We start from the raw sequence: 21,287 nt of genomic DNA on the forward strand, positions 1-21,287 counted from the left end.
CCAATTTTTACAGGCATTGTAACACAATTATACTCTGTGAAAATTGGATAAGTAATGATATTTTTACTTTTCCAGTAATTTGCAAGCAACAGTCTGAAACGTAACATACTGTATATGTTTCATTATGGATGATCAGTAATTCCATTTGTATAGACGTGGGGTATATCCGAGCCTTTGTGCTTTAATTGTTGCTCCTTTTCTATTTCCTATAATTTCCTTCTAAAGTTTAACTGTTTGCAAAGTTCTATATTACACCATTTGCAAAGGTGGAAATATAGATCATATTAGTCTTTCCCTGTTTTGTTTTTATTGGCCCCGAAGAAAACAAAAAGCTATCACTGTTGTAATAAACACCATGATGAATCCCATTCCCTACCATTAATTTCAGTTCTTTGCCATAAATTTACCCAACCATTTCTAAGCATCTTTAATATTCATAGAATCCCAGCTACCAAATCGCCATTATCATGTTCATTAAAAATAATTATTTTCTGCATATAGACAAAATATTTTATATCATCTTACTCAATAATTGTGGGAATTAAAAAAGATTGATAGCAAACATTTCAGCCTTTGTCACGTTTTTTTCAACTTAATGGGTGCCCTTAAGACAAATATGTTTATGAAATACTCAGAAAATTTTCAGTATTTTAATGTTGCTCAATATGTCAATATTGGATGGTTAATGACAAAACACGTTGTGTTGCTTTTGACTGGTTTTGATTACATTAATGATACTAGGTGTCTCATTAACTTATTATGTTTCATATGGATGTGTGTCTATAAAGTAACCTCCAAATGGACTTCCAACATTTGTTAATAACTCCTTTTCAACAGGATTGCAATCACTGCAATTTGACTGCTGTACGTAGGATATATGGCATTTTTTCACCGATTCGATAATGATAAACATGTGGTAGCAAAATATTAAAACAGTGAACGTAATTTTTAAATCTGTTACAGACTGTTTTTGATATATTTTTTTTGCGTTGCGTAAGGATAGTGCCAGAATATTATTACAATCAATATAGTGAACATTTGCCTGATTGAGCACCTTGAGTTGAGGTCATAGTGCCAGCAACTTGTACTTCTCCACATGGACCCTGCAATAAAGCATACAGTCACCTTGCCGATCTAGCAGCCCTCCATTCAGTCCGTATTTTGGGCTGTTTAGACCAAGCCAAGCTCCTTGCCTGTATGTATAGGGTAAGGCCCTCCTCTGGCTAGTACATTGCGGTAAAGGATCCGTTGCGCCAGATTAAGAGTCTGGTGAGGTATCCCCAGTGGTAAGTCACTCTGTAGTTGCACAGGGCCTAAGTCACTTATGCAAATTATCTCCTCTTCGCCATTGTGGTGGACAAATCTGAAATTAGGGCAAGTCCCAAAAAAGGATCTGGGGAAGCTTTAATTTTTTTTTAGGTCACCTTCAGAGCTTCCTTAGATTTATAGTGGTGAAGCCTCACAAACATGTTGCAGGCTGATACTTTAGGAAGACCCCAGGGCTTTGGTATCCTGTGAGCACGATCTATTCTCCACGCTGTCTCCGGGAAAGAGTGCAAGACGTTAAATAGGGACATCAAGCAGCCCTTCGTTGGTGAGGGACTCAGGCACCACTTCACCTGTGTGTTGTTCCTTCATGATCTGTCCTCCACATATTCCACCTGATTAACCAGCCTCCAGAATCCGACTTCCCATGCTATTACTTTATCTACTACCTTGTTATTGGCTCCTTATATTTCTTCAAACCTATGCTCTGTGTGGTCCATTCTCACCCCAGTGCCTGGATGTCTCTGTGTAGGTCGCAAGTAATCGCCCATTAATCTGCCTGAAGGGTGGAACAGAAGCTCTTCATGATTTCGTGAAATATTTTTTTTTAAAGCAGGCAAATGTTTGGAAAACTGTGATATAATTTCCGACTTGGATGCTGTGTTAGGTAGTGGCAAGGGCAAGGTCACATAGGCGCTATCTTGATCTTTAGCTTATCTGTTCTTGGTGCCACTGGGTTTTTTTTTTTTTTGTCCTTCCACCAGTCTAGAGTGCTTCTGCAACATACTTTTCAGGTCTCTGCACCGAGGTGTCACACTCTGGCAGGTAGGTATGTCACCACGATTTTGACTTTGAATTAGTCATTTCACCTATTATGAATCGGAGCTAAAGTGGCATTATGTCTGTTCGCGCAGATGTTCTGAACACGCCCGCCAATAAAAATGTTTTATACATTGCTAATCAAATTTGAATCTTAGAATATAATCAGTGTAAGCTGAATACTTTAAATACATTTAAAGGAAACATGTCATGATAGGCTCACTTTAACAAACTCTCCTCCTAAATGCAATAAAACTCGTCTCACCAGTTTGTTTTCAGCTTCATGAGTGTTACACTTGTACAACACCCACCTCGAGTACACCTACTGTTTCCTTTCTTTTACTTTTTTTATGGACACTTTACTGACAGGGTGGAGAAAGACTTTAAAAGGGAACTATGCCTTTTCTGAAACTAGCACCATTTAATAAAGCATTGAAAATCCTCTATAAATTCTGTAACTTTTTCTTTTGATGAAATTCTCTATTTTCATTAATTTATATTAAATATTTAAATCATAACCCAGTACAGGCAAGGCAAAGCCAAGGAAAACTTTACAAACCAAGAGAAGACATTTATTTTCTTCTCTTCACTGGGAGCTTTCTCGATACTGACCGGCAGGTGCAAAGCACAGCGTTTAAATAAAGGTTAACATAGAACTAAGATGGAGGTGCCCAGCTGCAGTATAAAGAGATGGAGATTTATATACTTAATTATATTTTTTATTTATTTTTCACACCTTATAATATATTTGTTAAATATAAGGATAAGTAAACATAATAATAAAAAAACCTTTAAATAGTTTTTTCTCCCAAGCTACACATTTGCTAGTAATTCCGCTAACAGAATATACAGGTACAGTTATAGGTACACGTTTAAACGTACACTAAGCAAAATAAATCTCTACTACTTCCCATTTAGTTGTAAAGTTAGTATGGAAACTGTGTAGGGAGTATCAGACTTTTCTGGTTTCAATTGAAAATGTAACAATTTATCTTCAAAATATTCTGGGTAATTACAACCAGAGTGATACTTCATTGCATTCGCTGTCTAGCCTACATACGACGTATTGTAAAATTTAGAGTTCAGCTGTGCTGCAGGTCTCATAAATTCAGGGATAATGGAAATGTCAGGAAAGCAGATATCCTGAGCATTTCATCTTGAAACAAAACACCGTCTGGGAAATGAGTCCAGTATTGTCATGAGGGTACTTATCGCAAAGAAATGCATGCTATTTCAAAGGGAACACATTAAACTAGATAGTTTAATATCCAAAATAAAAAGCGAAGTGGATATAGTCTCAGATATATTCAGTCCAAAGATGGGAAATTAAAGATAGTCTCTCATAAATTATTTTATTTCCTACAATAAATAAAAATGAAGATGCTTATTACAGGTTGGTAAAATGATGATATTAAGATATCACAACAAATGAAAAAAGTAACTGCCCAAGTAATGTACACCATGAAATCTTTTTGCAAACTGTGGCAGACCTGGAGAAGGGCTACACGCCTTAATTGAGGCGCTTATGGAGCTTGGTCTCCCACTGATGGGAGTCCTGCTGGGAGAGTCACCCTTACCATATCCCCTCCCTACTGGTATCTATAATAATTTCCCTTTCAATTCTCTTCTTCATTGTTTGTTTTTTTGTATATATATCCCGTTTCACTGAGTAAATGTATGTTCCCTTTAATTTACAAGAAAACATTTTTTTTATTATTATATTGCTTCATAAAGAAAGATATACAAAATGTATGAAGGAAGAAGTCATATGCCTATTAATCATGCACAATGTGCAAAACTGTCGTTGTTATGCTCTGTGTAAGAACCCTATTGATATCCGTGATCAGTGGCAGGGAGAAATGGTACAGCTAGCAACAACATGCTATTTACTTATTTATTCCCTTTTCCTTAGGTAATACAACAGAGAAATGAAGAATTTGACCACACACAATTTTTGATAGAAGAAAAAGACACCAAAGAAGAAGACTTTTATGAGGACCTGGATAGGTTTGAAGAAAATGGGACTCAGGAGTCTCGTATAAGTCCTTACACCTTCTGCAAAGCTTTCCCATTTCACATAATGTTCGACAGAGACCTTGTTGTAACACAGTGTGGAAATGCTATCTTCAGAGTTCTTCCTCAGGTATCATAACCAACACAGCTTCTAATACAATGTACACAAACACAGATCCTACAGTAATATGGTAGATATCAAAATGATTATGTCAAACAGCGACAAATTATATCAAATTGTGACAACGAAACTCTTTGTACCATAACCTATGCATGAATCATAGGTTGTTTTAATGCTTGGACTGTCCATTTAATATTACAGTTATTACAGTAAGCAGGGAAAGTAGACTTAGTCACTTTGCATCACCTAAGATTTAGAAATGTCCACAATGGAAACAGTTGGTTGCTAAACACACTCTTGCATACATTCGCAGACTGATTTAATTCATGTACATTCTTATTGTTTAAATCAAACTAATGTAATTTATTTATGTGTTACCTTTCAACTTTTGTTGCCATAGCTCCAGCCTGGAAACTGCAACCTTCTGTCTGTTTTCTCCTTGGTTCGACCCCATATTGACATTAGCTTTCATGGCATTCTCTCTCACATCAACACTGTGTTTGTCCTAAGGAGTAAGGTAATTAAGCATGTTCATCAATACAAACAAAACTAAGTATTGGTTCATAATGTATGAAGTAATGTACTTTGGTGAATAAATCATAAAAGTTCTACATTTGATAGGTATATCCCATATGGGTTGCTATTCACTGTCCCCTTTGCTTTAGTACCTTTTTTAACTCACCTGTGAACCATTTTGTCCCTCTCCATCTCTGCAGAGGCATGGGGAATGCGGCCCCACTCTTAATTACAGTAAAGTTGTCTTTATAAGTGTAATTTCATGGTTACATTCTAGAACCTGGGATGGACAGGCAGACACTGAGTAAACTACCGGGATTCTTTGCAAGGTGCAGTATAGTACTTTGAAGAGTGCCCTGTATAGTATACTTGTTATACTTGTATTTCCAATGTGTGGAAATGATGATTGTGAGCAAATTTCAGTGTTTCAATGTTACGTGGGTATGGAGGAAGAATATGTTTAAAATAGCAGAAACATACAATTCTGACTTGCTTTGTTGCTATTTATTTAACCATTTGGAAATGAAGTTTCTATTTGTGAAGCAACAGCTGCATGCACTTTAAACTGTAGAGAAAAGGTGTAGAATATGTAAAACAGATTTCACACTATTGAAACAAATCTCTCCAATTCCTTTATTATTCTATGCCAGTTTCTATTAACAGTTAACCAATGTGCATCATTTAAGGATAACATTATTTTCAGGTGGATCAGTTGAGGAGGTGGAGGGGCAATCCCCTTTGTTGCTTAAACTGCAATACCACATATGGACAGATATATCTACAGTAGACTTTAACTTCTGCCTGTTTTGCTTATAGTTGATAAAGCCTCACTAACCCTCATTTATATTCTAGTTATGATAAATAGCCTGTAGAGGAATGATTACCAGCTTGTAGGTGAAGCCACTAGCCACTGATATAATGCCTTTAACGTTTTTCAAATGTAACCTCACCCTCTTCTTTCAAACAGTACAGGAAGTTTCAATGGGTGATATTATTCCTAAAGTTAGGATGAGTGAATAGGCTCTACCATTTCACTGTCAGCATTAAATTAGCAGTCCAGAGATTGATAAAGATTGCTATAGCAGTTTTAAATGTGTTTATTTTAGGAAAATATAGTTTAACTGTATGCGGGCATTAATCTCATTGGTAGACATTCTTTTTACATTATGTAGCCATTTTTAGTAAACGTACGGCTAATAATGTCTTCAGTGTCTTTACAAGTGCATATTAGCAAGGTATTTCACATGTTTATTTATCTATTTTTGTCACATGTACTGGATGTGAGAAAATTGCATTTTTGCTTTTATGCTGACATTTCAGACCATGTGTGAAATTTTGCAAGATAAAGAACACTGTATACTGTCTATAAAGCTGTTCTTTTCCCAAATATTTGTTATAAAGGATGAGCGAATAAGTGAAAAATAAAATATATATATAAATACATAATTATATGTAAATAGAAATTTACATAATTTTAGTTTTTACATTTGTCATCTAAGCAATCTATACACATACAGTCATTCTTCAGTTATATGTTGTAATGTTCTGGCAGGGAAGACGTCGTAAAACAGGTAGGTTGTTAAGTGAGGACCACCTGTATGACTCTGAACCCATTTTTGCTGCGATAGGTGTCCAGTGGTACTGTTCAAGCAGTGACATGACAGATGGCAAATATTTCTGATTAAATCATTAATCTGGTTAACTGGTTCCTGAATATGCTGTCTTTTAATTTTTTCTTTATACATTGTTTTATCATACTTTTGACATTTATGTACATGTGGTTTTATATGATTTAATTATCCCTTCTCTGTACCCCCTTCTTTTTTCAAAATGAATAGTTTGTAAATTCAGAAATTGAAAAACATTGCTTTTTTCATGTGTGTATATAAATATCTCCCTTTATTTATAGAGCATTGTTAAATCAACAAAACAGTTACATTGATGTTTTATAGTGTGTGTTTAATTACAAATAGCATTGCTCCAGTAATCATGTTGGAAAAAGGAGGTTCAGCTCAATTAATGATAAAAGCTCACTGTCCTGTCCTTGACCTTGTTTTAATAAACGTTAAATAGGTTAAATTAAATTACTCTGCCGCTGTTTCTCTGAGCCAGATTACAAACCCTGATGTCTGTAAAGGAGGGGCTTTTAGCATATGGGTTGCATTACATATTCTGTATTTTAATTAATGTTTCCAAATAAGGATATGTTTACATTTATTGCAGATGTCACGTGGAAAAAGTAGATTTACACGTAAAATACACAACAGTGCTGTACTGGTTCTATGTAAGATCTTATCTACCCACAATACCAAAAGCAGACTGTTGCCTAATATTTACATAAATGTGCACAGACACAGTGCCAAGTCAGCTTAATGATGTGTGCCTTCCCTTTATTGTGATGGCCAGACTATTAACTGATAGATTTCCACTAACATTAAAACTTTTAACATTAAACGATTTAAACCCATTTACACAGTTTTGTCATTCCAGAGATCTGAATAATTTTTTGTTGTTGTCAGTAATGATTAAATATTCATGTGTCTGTCTTTTTGGTTGTGTCTGTAGGTTTTTTATTTCAAGTCTGTATAACTATTTCTTTCACTTGCTTGTTGCCAGTCTTTGTCACTCACAATGTTTTCTGCCTATTGGAATCCCATTTAAGTCCTCCTGGTCTGAAAAGTGGTTAAATGGTCACAAACTCACAAAACACAAAACAAACTCGTTTTCCTGGCACTATAGTGCCCTGAGGGTGCCCCCATCCTCAGGGTCCCACATCTGTGGCGCTGAAGGGGGAGAAGGGAGTTAATCCCTTACCTTTTTCCAGCGCCGGGCTCCCTCGGTGCTGGGGACTCTCCTCCTCCTTTCCCCATCATCAGCTGAATGCGCATGCGCGGCAAGAGCCGCGCGCATTCAGCCAGTTCATAGGAAAGCATTCTCAATGCTTTCCAATGGACGCTGGCGTCTTCTCACTGTGAAAATCAGAGTGAGAAGCGCGGAAGCGCCTCTAGCGGCTGTCAATGAAACAGCCAATAGAGGCTGGATTAACCCATAGGTAAACATAGCAATTTCTCTAACACTGCTATCTATACAGCAAAAAGGGTTAAACCTAGCTGGACCTGGCACCCAGACCACTTCATTAAGCTGAAGTGGTCTGGGTGCCTATAGTGGTCCTTTAAAGCACCATAAACATTTTGTGTTAGTGTAATGTTTGTGATGCAGAGAGTACTCTGCACCTACTATTACAGTTCCACATTTTCTGATGTAAAGTCAGAGTTAAGTTGTTTCCTCTTTTTCCCTGAGGTAGCAAAACGTCAGTCAGTCAACCAGGTTTAATGCCATTGGCTATTAGCCCAGTAAACAGCTTTTTAACACCTTTGTTCTTCTATGGAAATTAACCTCCACTAATGCCACATCTTCACCACGAGAAATAGACGAAATCTTTGAGTAGAGAGAGATTGTCAGGTTGCCATAAACTTATTGGGGGGTAACCCCTATGAGAAGTAGAAATAGTAGAAAGATGTACTAGTTAACCAGAAAGGAGGAGAAGGAATGCCAAAGGAAATATCTCATTCTCAACCCCCTGTCTGGAACTGGTACCATTGTGGCAACCCATGAGACTACATAAGTAGTGCAAATTATATTAAAATATACTTTTTAATGGAAAACATTAAAACAAGTGTCAAAATATTGAAAGATAAAAAACAATATGAGGCTGTATGGTAGACCGTTTGGTTTGGTGGCATGCAGGCTAAATTGCCTTAAATATATTAGCAACAAAAGTGGATTTAGTAGAGGAAAAAGGAAACTAAATTGTAGAAAAAGTTTCCACACCATGTACAGATTACAATCTTGTAATAAGAATCCTCCGTTCTAAATAGAAACACCACCCCAGAGATAATGAAATTAAAAGCCTCCTCCTTGTTGCAAAAACCACGTCCCAGTCGCTAAGGGACCACTAACAGCTATCAACTGAAGTTCGTTGCTGAATTTCTATTCTGAATACTGAAATAGTAAGGAGATCGATCGCTGTCTAACCTCCAGTCACTTAAGCAAAAACGAAACTTTCTAGTAGCTGCGTGTCCCTGCGGCTAGAATACCTCTCGGCTGCAAACTAAACCTCACAGTTTAAACTAGGCTCGAGCTATCCTGGAGAAATATGTATCAGAAGACATTCTGTCTATCCCTTGTCTAGCTCCACAGCTCGCTATTGTCAAAGCGTCCCGACGCGCGTTTCGCCGTAAACCGGCTCGTCCAGGGGAACCGGGTCAGAAGAAAGTTGTAATTTAAATATCCCGCCCTCTGTTGCTATTGGCTGGTACTTCCATCAGCCGTTGCTGAGAGGGGAGGGACAAAACTCAGAGAGAGTTTAACCCTTTCTAGCCGGGTATAGATAGGCATATCTGTTAGAATGATTGAGTTGCATATTAATTCAAGCAAGTAGTTAAAAATCAAAGGTGTACAGTTGATTGAGAGGGTGAAAATAAACCCTAACTAAATAAGGATAAGGTGCATGGTCACACTTAGTGATTCATTGTTGTCATTGTTATAAATATTTATGAACTATGATTCCAGAAGCCAAGTACAGATGTAGCAACAGTTGGAAACATAGTGTTAGATAGATGGTTATGTAATATTTGGTGTGAAATAATGTATAGTGTAGTGTAACACTTAGTGTATAATGATGTATACAATAGTGTGATATTTAATATATAATGATGTAGCACTGATACATCATGCCTCTTTTAAAGGTGAAGGTAGAAAAATCATACCTCTTTTCAAGGTGAAGGTGGAAAAGAAGATTTTTTAACTCGAATAGGTTTCTAAGAGAAGAGTATGTATATATGAATAAATAGGTGATGAACAATTGGAAAGTCATGAAAGACAATATTTAGAATAAAAGAGTTGTTTTATATATATTTATATGTACCCTATATACCAAACCATCATTTTCAGGGGTAATTCTAAGAGTACCAATTAGTCAGAGAAGCAGAGAACCCTAAGGGAATAAAATAGTTCCATTGCTATTATAACTGTAAAGCAGAAAGAGTTAGTTTCCCAGTTCAACCCCCATTATGTTTAAATATGATAGAAAATCTTAGACCAAAAATAATAAATTCCTCTTATTTTAGGAATGAATAAAAGGGGTAAAGTTGAACTCTTCGTTGAGTCCTTTGGGATATAAAGTCTGAAAGGAGTAGATCCAGCGGGATTCTGCCTTAAGTAAAGCAATGTTAATGTCCCCTTTGCGGTGATTTAAAGAGAGTTTTTGTATCACCTGAAATTTCAAAACTCCATGTTTAGAAGCATGATTGCTTCTTACATGTTTCGAAATTGGAGTTTCAATATGTAAATTGGTAATTGAGTTGATGTGCTGTAAGATTCGTCTGCGTAATTGTTGGTAAGTTTTGCCAATGTACTGTAGTCCACAATCACAAGTTATAATGTAAATAACATTGGTGGAGCTACAGTTAACAAAGGCATTGATAGTTATCTCTTTAGATGTTCTTTTATTAAATACAGATTTTGTAGGTTGAATGAAATTACAGGCTTTGCAATGGCCACATTTGTAAAGGCCATTAGTCGTCCGAAGCCATTACATAACCATCTATCTAACACTATGTTTCCAACTGTTGCTACATCTGTACTTGGCTTCTGGAATCATAGTTCATAAATATTTATAACAATGACAACAATGAATCACTAAGTGTGACCATGCACCTTATCCTTATTTAGTTAGGGTTTATTTTCACCCTCTCAATCAACTGTACACCTTTGATTTTTAACTACTTGCTTGAATTAATATGCAACTCAATCATTCTAACAGATATGCCTATCTATACCCGGCTAGAAAGGGTTAAACTCTCTCTGAGTTTTGTCCCTCCCCTCTCAGCAACGGCTGATGGAAGTACCAGCCAATAGCAACAGAGGGCGGGATATTTAAATTACAACTTTCTTCTGACCCGGTTCCCCTGGACGAGCCGGTTTACGGCGAAACGCGCGTCGGGACGCTTTGACAATAGCGAGCTGTGGAGCTAGACAAGGGATAGACAGAATGTCTTCTGATACATATTTCTCCAGGATAGCTCGAGCCTAGTTTAAACTGTGAGGTTTAGTTTGCAGCCGAGAGGTATTCTAGCCGCAGGGACACGCAGCTACTAGAAAGTTTTGTTTTTGCTTAAGTGACTGGAGGTTAGACAGCGATCGATCTCCTTACTATTTCAGTATTCAGAATAGAAATTCAGCAACGAACTTCAGTTGATAGCTGTTAGTGGTCCCTTAGCGACTGGGACGTGGTTTTTGCAACAAGGAGGAGGCTTTTTATTTCATTATCTCTGGGGTGGTGTTTCTATTTAGAACGGAGGATTCTTATTACAAGATTGTAATCTGTACATGGTGTGGAAACTTTTTCTACAATTTAGTTTCCTTTTTCCTCTACTAAATCCACTTTTGTTGCTAATATATTTAAGGCAATTTAGCCTGCATGCCACCAAACCAAACGGTCTACCATACAGCCTCATATTGTTTTTTATCTTTCAATATTTTGACACTTGTTTTAATGTTTTCCATTAAAAGGTATATTTTAATATAATTTGCACTACTTATGTAGTCTCATGGGTTGCCACAATGGTACCAGTTCCAGACAGGGGGTTGAGAATGAGATATTTCCTTTGGCATTCCTTCTCCTCCTTTCTGGTTAACTAGTACATCTTTCTACTATTTCCACATCTTCACCACTGTTTAGTTCGTTAAGTATCCATCCTATCCACCAACGTTATTCTGTACTTATATACCTTATCATGTGGCATCAAGACCCATAATCCTTTGTCACGGAAACATTCAGGTAGAGAAAAAGCTTACAATTCTACTGTAGTTGCAATGTAAACATTAGTGTAAGTGTAAAGTGTACTATTGTGTGAGTTTACGTATACAATAGAGTATTTGATTTTGTTACGGTAGACATTCTTAAAGCTGAACAATGGTACGATTTAATGTAAGAATTTAGTTTGTGATTGGTTTTTGTTTTGTTTCTTTGTTATAAAGCTGCCTAGCATGTTACTTGTGTCTAATGTTACAGTATACTTGTGTCTGAAAACACATGGAATTTAATTTTAGCCTACGTCAGTTGAACATAATGGCACCTACACACAAAGTCAATGTGAGAATAATCTCCTGTGCACACACTGTGTATACGCAACATAACAATAGCCCAAGAAAGAGTTAGATAAGCGTTTAGTTTATCAGTTGAAAATTTAAATACGTTTCCAATTAAATTCCAGATTTTAAAATGAATAGATATTTTGGAAATTATGGAGCTATAGGACATTGTAAAATTATAAAAAATTCATACTATGTTTTGCTTCCTGACTGAGTAGGAGTTTAGATCAAACTGGAGCAGATGATTTTCTCACTAAATATCGCTTTGTTGAGCGTTGTAAACTTAAAGATAAAAAAGCTGAACTGGAAACATTTTTTATTTCTCCCCAGATTATTATTTTTATTCTAACTTGGCTTTTGTGGCCTTAAAGTGTAGCCGTTGTGATGCTTACAGTTTAGGTTAAAATTATAAAATGACCACAACATTTCATCTACACAGATACAGAAATACAAGCAAAATATACATCTTTTTAAGTCTTCTAATAATCAATTATATATCATTCAATTATCAATATAGAGATTTATGACCGGGGTATAGAACTGAATGACTAGTTAGAACAGAAGAATGCTTCTACAGGTGTTTCTCCTGCACTTTTTTATATTATATTGTAGTTGCCATAGTTGTATCTATACCGTGTGCTGCCAGAATGAAAAGCATATTATAGATGTTATGTAAAAACTCCATATAAAGATCAATGCTCTATCAATCAATTCTCAGTAAAGAGGTCTATGACAAGGGCATAGAACTAAGTGATAAATTAGAGGTAAATAATCATCCTATATGTGGTTTTCTTGCACTGTCAAAGTGAGTCTAGCACATTGTAGTTGCTTTAATAATCTTCTGATAAGTGCTTCTCATTCTAGGACGGAATGACAAATGTCAGTGCTAACCCCCTATACCAACCAAAACTCTTAACCAATCTATACACTAACTCTACAATTAGCTGACTCTTAATTCTACACTACCCATAACCCTAAAACAACATTAAACCAATCCCATCATTAACCCATACCTAACCCTACAGCTAAACCTAGCGCCAACCCTACCCTTGATGTAACCCCACCCTAACCTCACCACTAGCCCTTAGGATACCCTTTGTTATTATCAAGTCTGATAACAGTAGATGGGTTTCCTAGTCAAAACATTGGATAATGGTCAGTGACCGCCATCTGCTGACTGTTTTCATTATTACATTATATGTAATTATGAATGGAGACTATTTCCTAACCGATTACACTGTGGTCGGTGCTGGGCAGCTGGCAAAGCCCAACACTGACCACAATTGGCTGTGGATACACAGGGAAACTGGTCAGGGACTATTAACAAGCGTGCAGCTCTGCCGCGGTATGATCAATTTATTTAAAGGGCTCTAAGCAGTGCTGACTTCCTTGGCTGGTCTGCAAATAGCTTATTGGTCAGTCTCAGGACACTAAAAATTAACCTAGCTGACAGAGGGGAGTCCCAAGTATCCATTGATACCTGGGTCTGCTGGTGGGAGTGGCGCTTACACCCTGCTCACACCGCAATCTCTTTCTAGGCATTTTAATTCACGTTTAAAGAGCTGCTAGCAGGTCTGACTTTAAAAATGGCCCAGATAACAGAGAGGAACACCAAGTATCAACTGGATTGACTGAATTTAACTCTACTCACACCAAAACTGCAGGGCGTTCCATGCCGTCCACTCTGTGTAGGACAGCATGGATCGTCCAAGCATGGAACTCCCTGGAGTGTTACCAAGTAGCCAGTTAGCCACTAAACTAAACAATACTATATGGCACTAAACTAATCAATACCATATATACTTAGTTATTTAGAGTAAATGTCAATTTACCCAGCAAATGTTGTAGTCTGTTCCAGCATGCCCTGCAATGTTTGATCTATGCAAAACGTCTACGATCTAGATAACATGATAGAAATAACCGCAGAATAGGTTCGAGATATACATAGACTATATAAACAGAAGTTTGAAATAAAATATGGTTTATTATGTGTAATACTGTCCCTTTAAGGCCTATTCTCCATCTTTTGAAACATTCACAGTAAAGGGGTTAAATAAACCTGAATTCATTTTGTTTTGTGCTGTTGAAATATAACTCAGTGAAGATTGTGCTAATTAAAATTTACCAACTTTTAAATATATATTGAAATAATATAGTATTATTTTAATCTAAGGAAGGTTTGCTTGACGTGGAGAAGTCAGAAAATGAAGATGAACTCACTGGCACTGAAATTAGTTGCCTTCGTCTGAAAGGACAAATGATCTACTTGCCAGAGGCTGATAATATTCTCTTCCTCTGTTCTCCAAGGTATTCTCTGTGCATGGTATTGATTTATTCATTATATTACTTTATTATAAAACAGTGCGCCACAGAAAGGTGTTAAGTACTGCATTCGGATTGGCTGATGTATAGGCAAAACAAATGAATGCCTTTGTGCTACACCAGGGCCCCATTTTTCTTTTTACATACCAGACTGGTGATCTGTGAATTATTTTGTGAGCATTGTATTTTGTAATTTTGTTACAGAAATTCAGAACTATATGACCAGTTGGTTGCCTAAATATTTATTTCACATAGTAAAGAAAGTTAGCCCCGTAGCAGCCAAATGTGTTGCTGTGTGGTCATTTCCAACCCCTAAATACTTTTATACAGCTACCTGTCCCAGTTTAACCTGAACAGTCTGGGAATGGATTGGCATCCCTTTCTACATCCCAGATCGCTAATGTCCTGGTCCAGATCAAGACTGCAATTGATCTCTTATTTGATTTGTTTGATGAGGTTGGCTCTCTGGAAACAGTGTTTGCATTTACCATGTGCACCTTATAGCCTAATTTCTAATGATGCAGCATTCTGCAGTTATGTGCCAAGAAGCTGGCTGTTGCTCACTGTGCAGGGAAGCAGCTTCCCCCAAGATCTCGATCACGTTATAGATTTTGAGAGGGAGTTGAGAGGTGAATATAATACACGGTATTACAACAGTGTGTGATTGAATGTCTATATGGAAGTGTGTACCTGTGTGCATTTGTATGTATTGGTATTTGTAGTTCTGTGTTTAGAGGAGGGTGTAGCTATGCATGTATTTATGGGAGTGTGTATGTAGAGTGATGGGTGTAGCTGTGTGTGTATGCACACTTGGTTGTGTTTTGGAGTATAGATCGATAGCTCCATGGTAAAAGACAACTTGGCCGGTGGCCCCCTGGTAAGTTAATTGTGTGACCCCTGGTGTGAGTGTGAAAATCTGAATGAATAGTTCAGAGAAACTCTATAAAACATCAGAATAGACTTGCCTATTAGACAGTGAAATGCACTGTATTTTAAAGAAAAAACCTACTAGATTCCTGGCAATCACCTTAGTCCTATAAGATATTGTAAATTACTATAAACTAATGTCTTAGTCCTATGAGAGCTTGAGAACTATATTACCTTAAATCAGGGCAGCATAGAAAGAAAACAGATAATATATCAGTTTGAACAAGTAGAATGAATATAATGCAATTAGGTAACTAAAAAAAAAAGTGTGGATATAATGCTGTGCTGACTATCTTTTATATATTTTAGTGTTATGAATCTGGATGATCTGACAAGAAGAGGTCTGTATCTCAGTGATATCCCACTGCATGATGCTACCCGAGACCTGGTCCTCTTGGGGGAGCAGTTCAGAGAGGAATATAAACTGACACAGGAATTGGAAATACTCACAGACAGGCTGCAGCACACCTTAAGAGCTTTGGAAGATGAGAAGAAAAAGACAGATACGTAAGAGAGAACTATTTGTGATGTGTACAGTTAATACATTTCAGTGTAATGAAAATGTGCACAGTGCTTTACTAAATGGATTGTAATTATTATTAGTAGTATTGTTGGCATTTATATAGCGCCAACAAATTCTGCAGCACTATACAATATTGTAATGTTATTAAGATGAGGCCAGAATTGAAGATAACACAAGGCAGCGAGCTTGCAAGGTTGTGTTGATGCACATACCAACCATTAAGTTGAACTGGATGTCACACTGACCCACTGGACTTATGTACATACTTCCTTTGTCTCTCCCCTTCCCTTTACCTCTATACTCTTGTTAAAACCTTACTTGGCAAACTATTACCCACCCACGTACACTGGTGGGGCTCCCAATGCACGCAACCTCTGCACCCTCAACACCCCTTAGACGGCAAGACCGTTTGACACACACAGGTTACAGGCACACATGACCGTGGGACCACCCAACAATGTGAGACAGCACCCGATCCTGAAGCGGCACGGGCCCTTGCAGAGCAGCACACCTAACCCAGACACCACACGAATGTCTTGCATACCTCCTCTCTGTACAATGCTGGCTTAGTATTGATTCATTCTTTTATTAACACTACCAATTTTATTTTATTTTTATTTTTGTTTTTTTTTCTCCTTCCTCACCATGTTACTCACTCGACAGACACAGCTGGCACTAAGACACTGTACTCGCCCTCCATACAAAACGCGAAGCTCTCACGCGACCTCTCTTTTTAATTTTTAGTTTATATTTCACACAACTACCAATGTGATACCTCTCAGGGAACAAAGCTAACATGCCCCTCTATTATATGCTTAGACCACGATATAGTCGCTACCCTCGCAAACAGAGATCCCAGAGCAAGGTAGGGAGGCTGGGTGGACCTCTTAATTATTAAATGTGTGCATGTATGTGATGTTTGCCTGTGTATATCTAATTATATCTAATTATGTGTGTTTGTAATTGTATGTGTGTGGGTCTGTGATTGTGTATGTGTGTGGTTGTGTGTGTATCTCTGTAGTTGTGTGTGTGTGTATATATATACACACATACACACACACTTAACTACAGAGATACACACACAACCACACACATAAACACAGACATACACAATCACAGACCCACACACATACAATTACAAACACACATAATTAGATATACACACACAAACATCACATACATACACACACGTGTGTGTATATATATATATATACACACACACACACACAAAATCACAGATATACACACACAGACATACACCTATTGTGTTATTGTGTGTGTATATAAATGTGTATGTGTTTGGTACATAGCTCCCTTATTTGGTGTCCTTAAAGATTGCAATCCCACATAAGGATAACAAATAAGGGTGTTATCTACTAAACAACTGAAATTAAGAAAAAGGTGTTTGTTTTCTTTAAATTGATCTTTTAGCTGTTTAGTTGATAATTCTCTAAATTGGTGTCCTTATGTGAGATTTCCATATTTAAAGATACCAAATTAGGGTGCTGTTTAGCAGATAGCTCCCTTATCCTTATTTGGTGTCCTTAAATATGGCAATCCCACATAAGGATAGCAAATAAGGGAGTTATCTGATACACAAAGATTGACGTTAAGAGGTGTCAGCTAGCCCACGAACAAGAAATCTGGGTGGCTAATGTGAATTATATGCAAATTTGTTGACTGATGCCAATGTGCACTGCAAGCTGGCATCAGGCAGCCAATGGCAGCACATTACCCCATCCCCTAGTGAAAAGTTTTAGTGCCCCCCCCAGTTTGGATTGTGGTATCTTATGTGCCCACCCCCTATATATTGTTCTTATGTGTCTATGTATCTGCATGTGTGTCAGTGTGTATTTAGGTGTGTGTATGTGTATATGTGCATACATCTCAGAATCTCGCTAACACTACACACAAATACACCCCTGCATTTCAACGTCAACACTACATACAAACTCCACCATTATATATAACCACACCACTGCCTTCAAACACCACACTACATAAAAATGCATGCCTTCATTCAAACGCCAACACCACATACAGACACACATCCTACATTCACTCAGACATACTCCAAACAAAAACATGCTTACTTTTAATTTCAGATGAGGAGAAAGAAAGGGAAGGGGGCTGGGCAGAGATTTAAAAGAGGAATGGTAGGAAAGCAGAAACCCTTCCCCCTTACTGTCAGTTTGTCTTAAGGTGTTAATTGAAGACCAGTAAAGAATAATGAGGCAGGGTAGCAGTATCATAGGAAGACAAAAAGGGTTTTGTTAATGCCAGTAAGTTTAGAAAATGCGATATGAATTGTCGTGTACAGCAGTTTATTTTGTGATATTGCACACAGAGCATGCATTCCAAAGCACCGTGCAAACATAGGACATAAATGGAGAGTTATACGGGATGTGTATAAGATTGGTGGGGTTTCTAGCATTAGCACATTGTAGGTGAGTAGACTAGAGGCCAGGGTATGGGAAGACATCTCCAGCTGCCAAGAGCAGAAGGATTGAAAGGAGAACAAGGTGATAGTAGGAATTAGATGGATGTGGTAAGTGCCAATATTATAAGGCTTTAGAAAGAGTTGGTGAAAAAAGGAAGGATATTTATGTGAGAATTGCATGGAATACATAAACAAGGGAGGAAAGTAAAGGGGGTCAGCAAGAATGGGGTTAGCAGGAGGAAGTAAGCAGAAAGATAGAGAGATTTTGGCAATGAGACTGGTAAAGGTCAGGATGAAAAATAGAAGGGAGAATATAAGAAGAAACACAAGGAGGTTGGATCACTAAGAAGGTGGTTGACAGCAGCAGGTGAAATGGGAAAACTAAGACTATAATGGGAGTGGAGAGATAGTTGTAAGTAAATTTCATTACTGTGCAAGTAAATCCATTCTCTTTTTTTATCAACGGTATAAATAGGGAAACTTGAATGGAACATTATTTACTGCAACTTTCACGTCGTTTTCTACATCTTTTTTTTACTAATTTCAATGTTGCAGATTTTGAAGCTAATATAAACATGGACACAATTTGCAAGATATTTCTAATGTAATAATAATACATTCCAGTTGAGTTATGATTGTTATATTTTTAGTAAGAACAATAAAGGGAATTTCATGTTGTTTAAATTGTTTGTCAGTAATTGTCACTAGTACTTATACTGGTTGTATTTGCTTTTTATTCTGTTCCCGAAGCTCACCACTTTGTCTAACACAATCCATTAATCTTCTCCCCTATTATAGTTTATTATATTCGGTTCTTCCAATTTCTGTTGCAAATGAACTCAGACACAAGCGTCCCGTCCCAGCTAAGAGATATGATAATGTCACCATTTTATTTAGTGGCATTGTCGGATTCAATGCGTTTTGCAGTAAACATGCTTCTGGAGAAGGAGCCATGAAAATTGTCAATCTTTTGAATGATGTCTACACCAGGTTTGATATTTTAACAGACTCACGAAAGAACCCTTACGTTTATAAGGTATGAATAACCGCCTTTTTAATTGTTTTACTAATGTATTAATATCCCAGTCTTAAGTCTAAAATCTTAATGTAAAGCAAAATAACCCAAATGGGTTCTTTGACATTTCTGTTGGATGTTTACTTTTTAAACTCCTAATATTTTAAATGCATTTTTGGCAGTATGAGCAATGAAGACATACATCACTCATTGAAACATTAAGTGATCACAGATAATCAGATTTGCCGCATGTGGTTAATTTAATAACACAGCATAATCTCATTATACATTATTTCACTGAAAAATAATGGCACCAACACATGAAAAGTTGCTATGGTTAACTGGGTGTGAATTTCACTGGCAATATCTAAGTTAATTTCTCATTCGAAAGATTAGCTATTTTTAAAAATATAATCGTAGAATCACTTTGATTTCATTTAATCAATTTATTGCAGAATGACCGGCCATAGAAATTCTGCTTTTATTTTTGTAAACACATTTTAACTTAGGAGAACTTGATAGATATGTAAGAATAAAGACTGGCATAGATAAAGACAGGTAGATGGATTGTTTACCTTAAGAATATACCATCTCTTAAACAACAGTATACAAAATTATCAGATTTGTAAAATTAAACGTTTTATAAATATATATCATATATAAAAATGAATTGGATATACTTATTTCCATATTATTTTAAAGGGTTACTCCATGCATCATAACCACTCAGGGCCGGCCTTAGGGGTGTGCGAGCTGTGCGGCCGCACAGGGCGTCATGGAGCAGGGGGCGCCGTGCGGCCGCACAGCCGTTTTAAAAAAAAAAAAAAAAAAAAAATTTTTTTTTTTTTTAAAATTTGCAGCGGGGGCGGAGCTTACCGTGCGGCGGGGGCGGAGCTAAAAGCGCCGGAAAACTGCTGCAGGGGAAGCAGGAAGGAGTCCCTGCTTCCCCACCAAACAGTCACCAGGAGCTGCACTGCCTCCACAATGAACTCCACAGGTAACTGTGTGCTTGTCAGGTGAGTGTGACTCTCTGCCTATGTGTATGACTGTCTGCCTCTGTGTGTGTGTGTGTGTGTTACTGTCTGTGTGTGTGTGTGTGTGAGACTGTCTGCCTCTGTGTGTGTGTGTGTATGACTGTCTGCCTCTGTGTGTGTGTGTATGACTGTCTGCCTCTGTGTGTGTGTGTATGACTGTCTGCCTCTGTGTGTCTGTGTGTATGACTGTCTGCCTCTGTGTGTGTGTCTGTGTGTATGACTGTCTGCCTCTGTGTGTGTGACTGTGTATGACTGCCTCTGTGTGTATGACTGTCTGCCTCTGTGTGTATGACTGTCTGCCTCTGTGTGTATGACTGTCTGCCTCTGTGTGTATGACTGTCTGCCTCTGTGTGTATGACTGTCTGCCTCTGTGTGTATGTGTGTATGACTGTCTGCCTGTGTGTGTGTGTGTGTATGACTGTCTGCCTGTGTGTGTGTGTGTGTATGACTGTCTGCCTCTGTGTGTGTGTGTGTGTATGACTGTCTGCCTCTGTGTGTGTCTGTGTGTATTACTGTCTGTGTGTGTCTGTGTGTATGACTGACTGTCTGCCTGTGTGTGTCTGTGTGTATGACTGTCTGCCTTTGTGTGTCTGTGTGTGTGTGTGTATATGACTGTCTGCCTGTGTGTGTGTGTGTATGACTGTCTGCCTGTGTGTGTGTGTGTATGACTGTCTGCTTGTGTGTGTGTGTATGACTGTCTGCTTGTGTGTGTGTGGATGTCTTCCTGTGTGTGTATGGCCGTCTGACTCTGTGTGTGTGTGTGTCACATACAACCAATGCACGCAAATACTGACTCTGTGTGTGTGTGTGTCACATACAACCAATACACGCATATACACGCAAAACACGCATAACACACACTGTTATACCCATTACAAATATCACACATAGCATACATATCACACACAGTCATCACACGTACTATTACATACACAGACAACACAAACATAACAGCATGCATGGATGACGGGGGGGGGGCGCTGTGAAGATTTTTCGCACAGGGCGTCTAAATGCCTAAGGCCGGCCCTGTAACCACTTCAGTGTTTAGAAGTGGTGATGCAGCAATGACTCTGTGTGTGCAATGATTTAGTATGATAGACTGCACATACTGAGATATTTAAAGGGATACAGTAGGC

At 37.7% G+C, this 21,287-nt stretch overlaps 1 protein-coding gene across 1 annotated transcript in view; it reads left to right on the forward strand.

The window, feature by feature from the left end:
• GUCY1B1 (guanylate cyclase 1 soluble subunit beta 1) overlaps positions 1-21,287 on the forward strand; it is a 97,399-nt gene that overhangs the window by 68,162 nt on the left and 7,950 nt on the right. Inside the window, exons 6-10 of the mRNA XM_063458554.1 lie at positions 3,998-4,228; positions 4,620-4,736; positions 14,064-14,197; positions 15,449-15,646; positions 18,901-19,138. Coding sequence (XP_063314624.1) covers positions 3,998-4,228; positions 4,620-4,736; positions 14,064-14,197; positions 15,449-15,646; positions 18,901-19,138 — 918 coding nt within the window. The remainder of the gene's footprint in view (positions 1-3,997; positions 4,229-4,619; positions 4,737-14,063; positions 14,198-15,448; positions 15,647-18,900; positions 19,139-21,287) is intronic.

This window comes from Pelobates fuscus, chromosome 6, assembly GCF_036172605.1.
Source record: "Pelobates fuscus isolate aPelFus1 chromosome 6, aPelFus1.pri, whole genome shotgun sequence".
Classification (NCBI taxonomy): domain Eukaryota; kingdom Metazoa; phylum Chordata; class Amphibia; order Anura; family Pelobatidae; genus Pelobates; species Pelobates fuscus.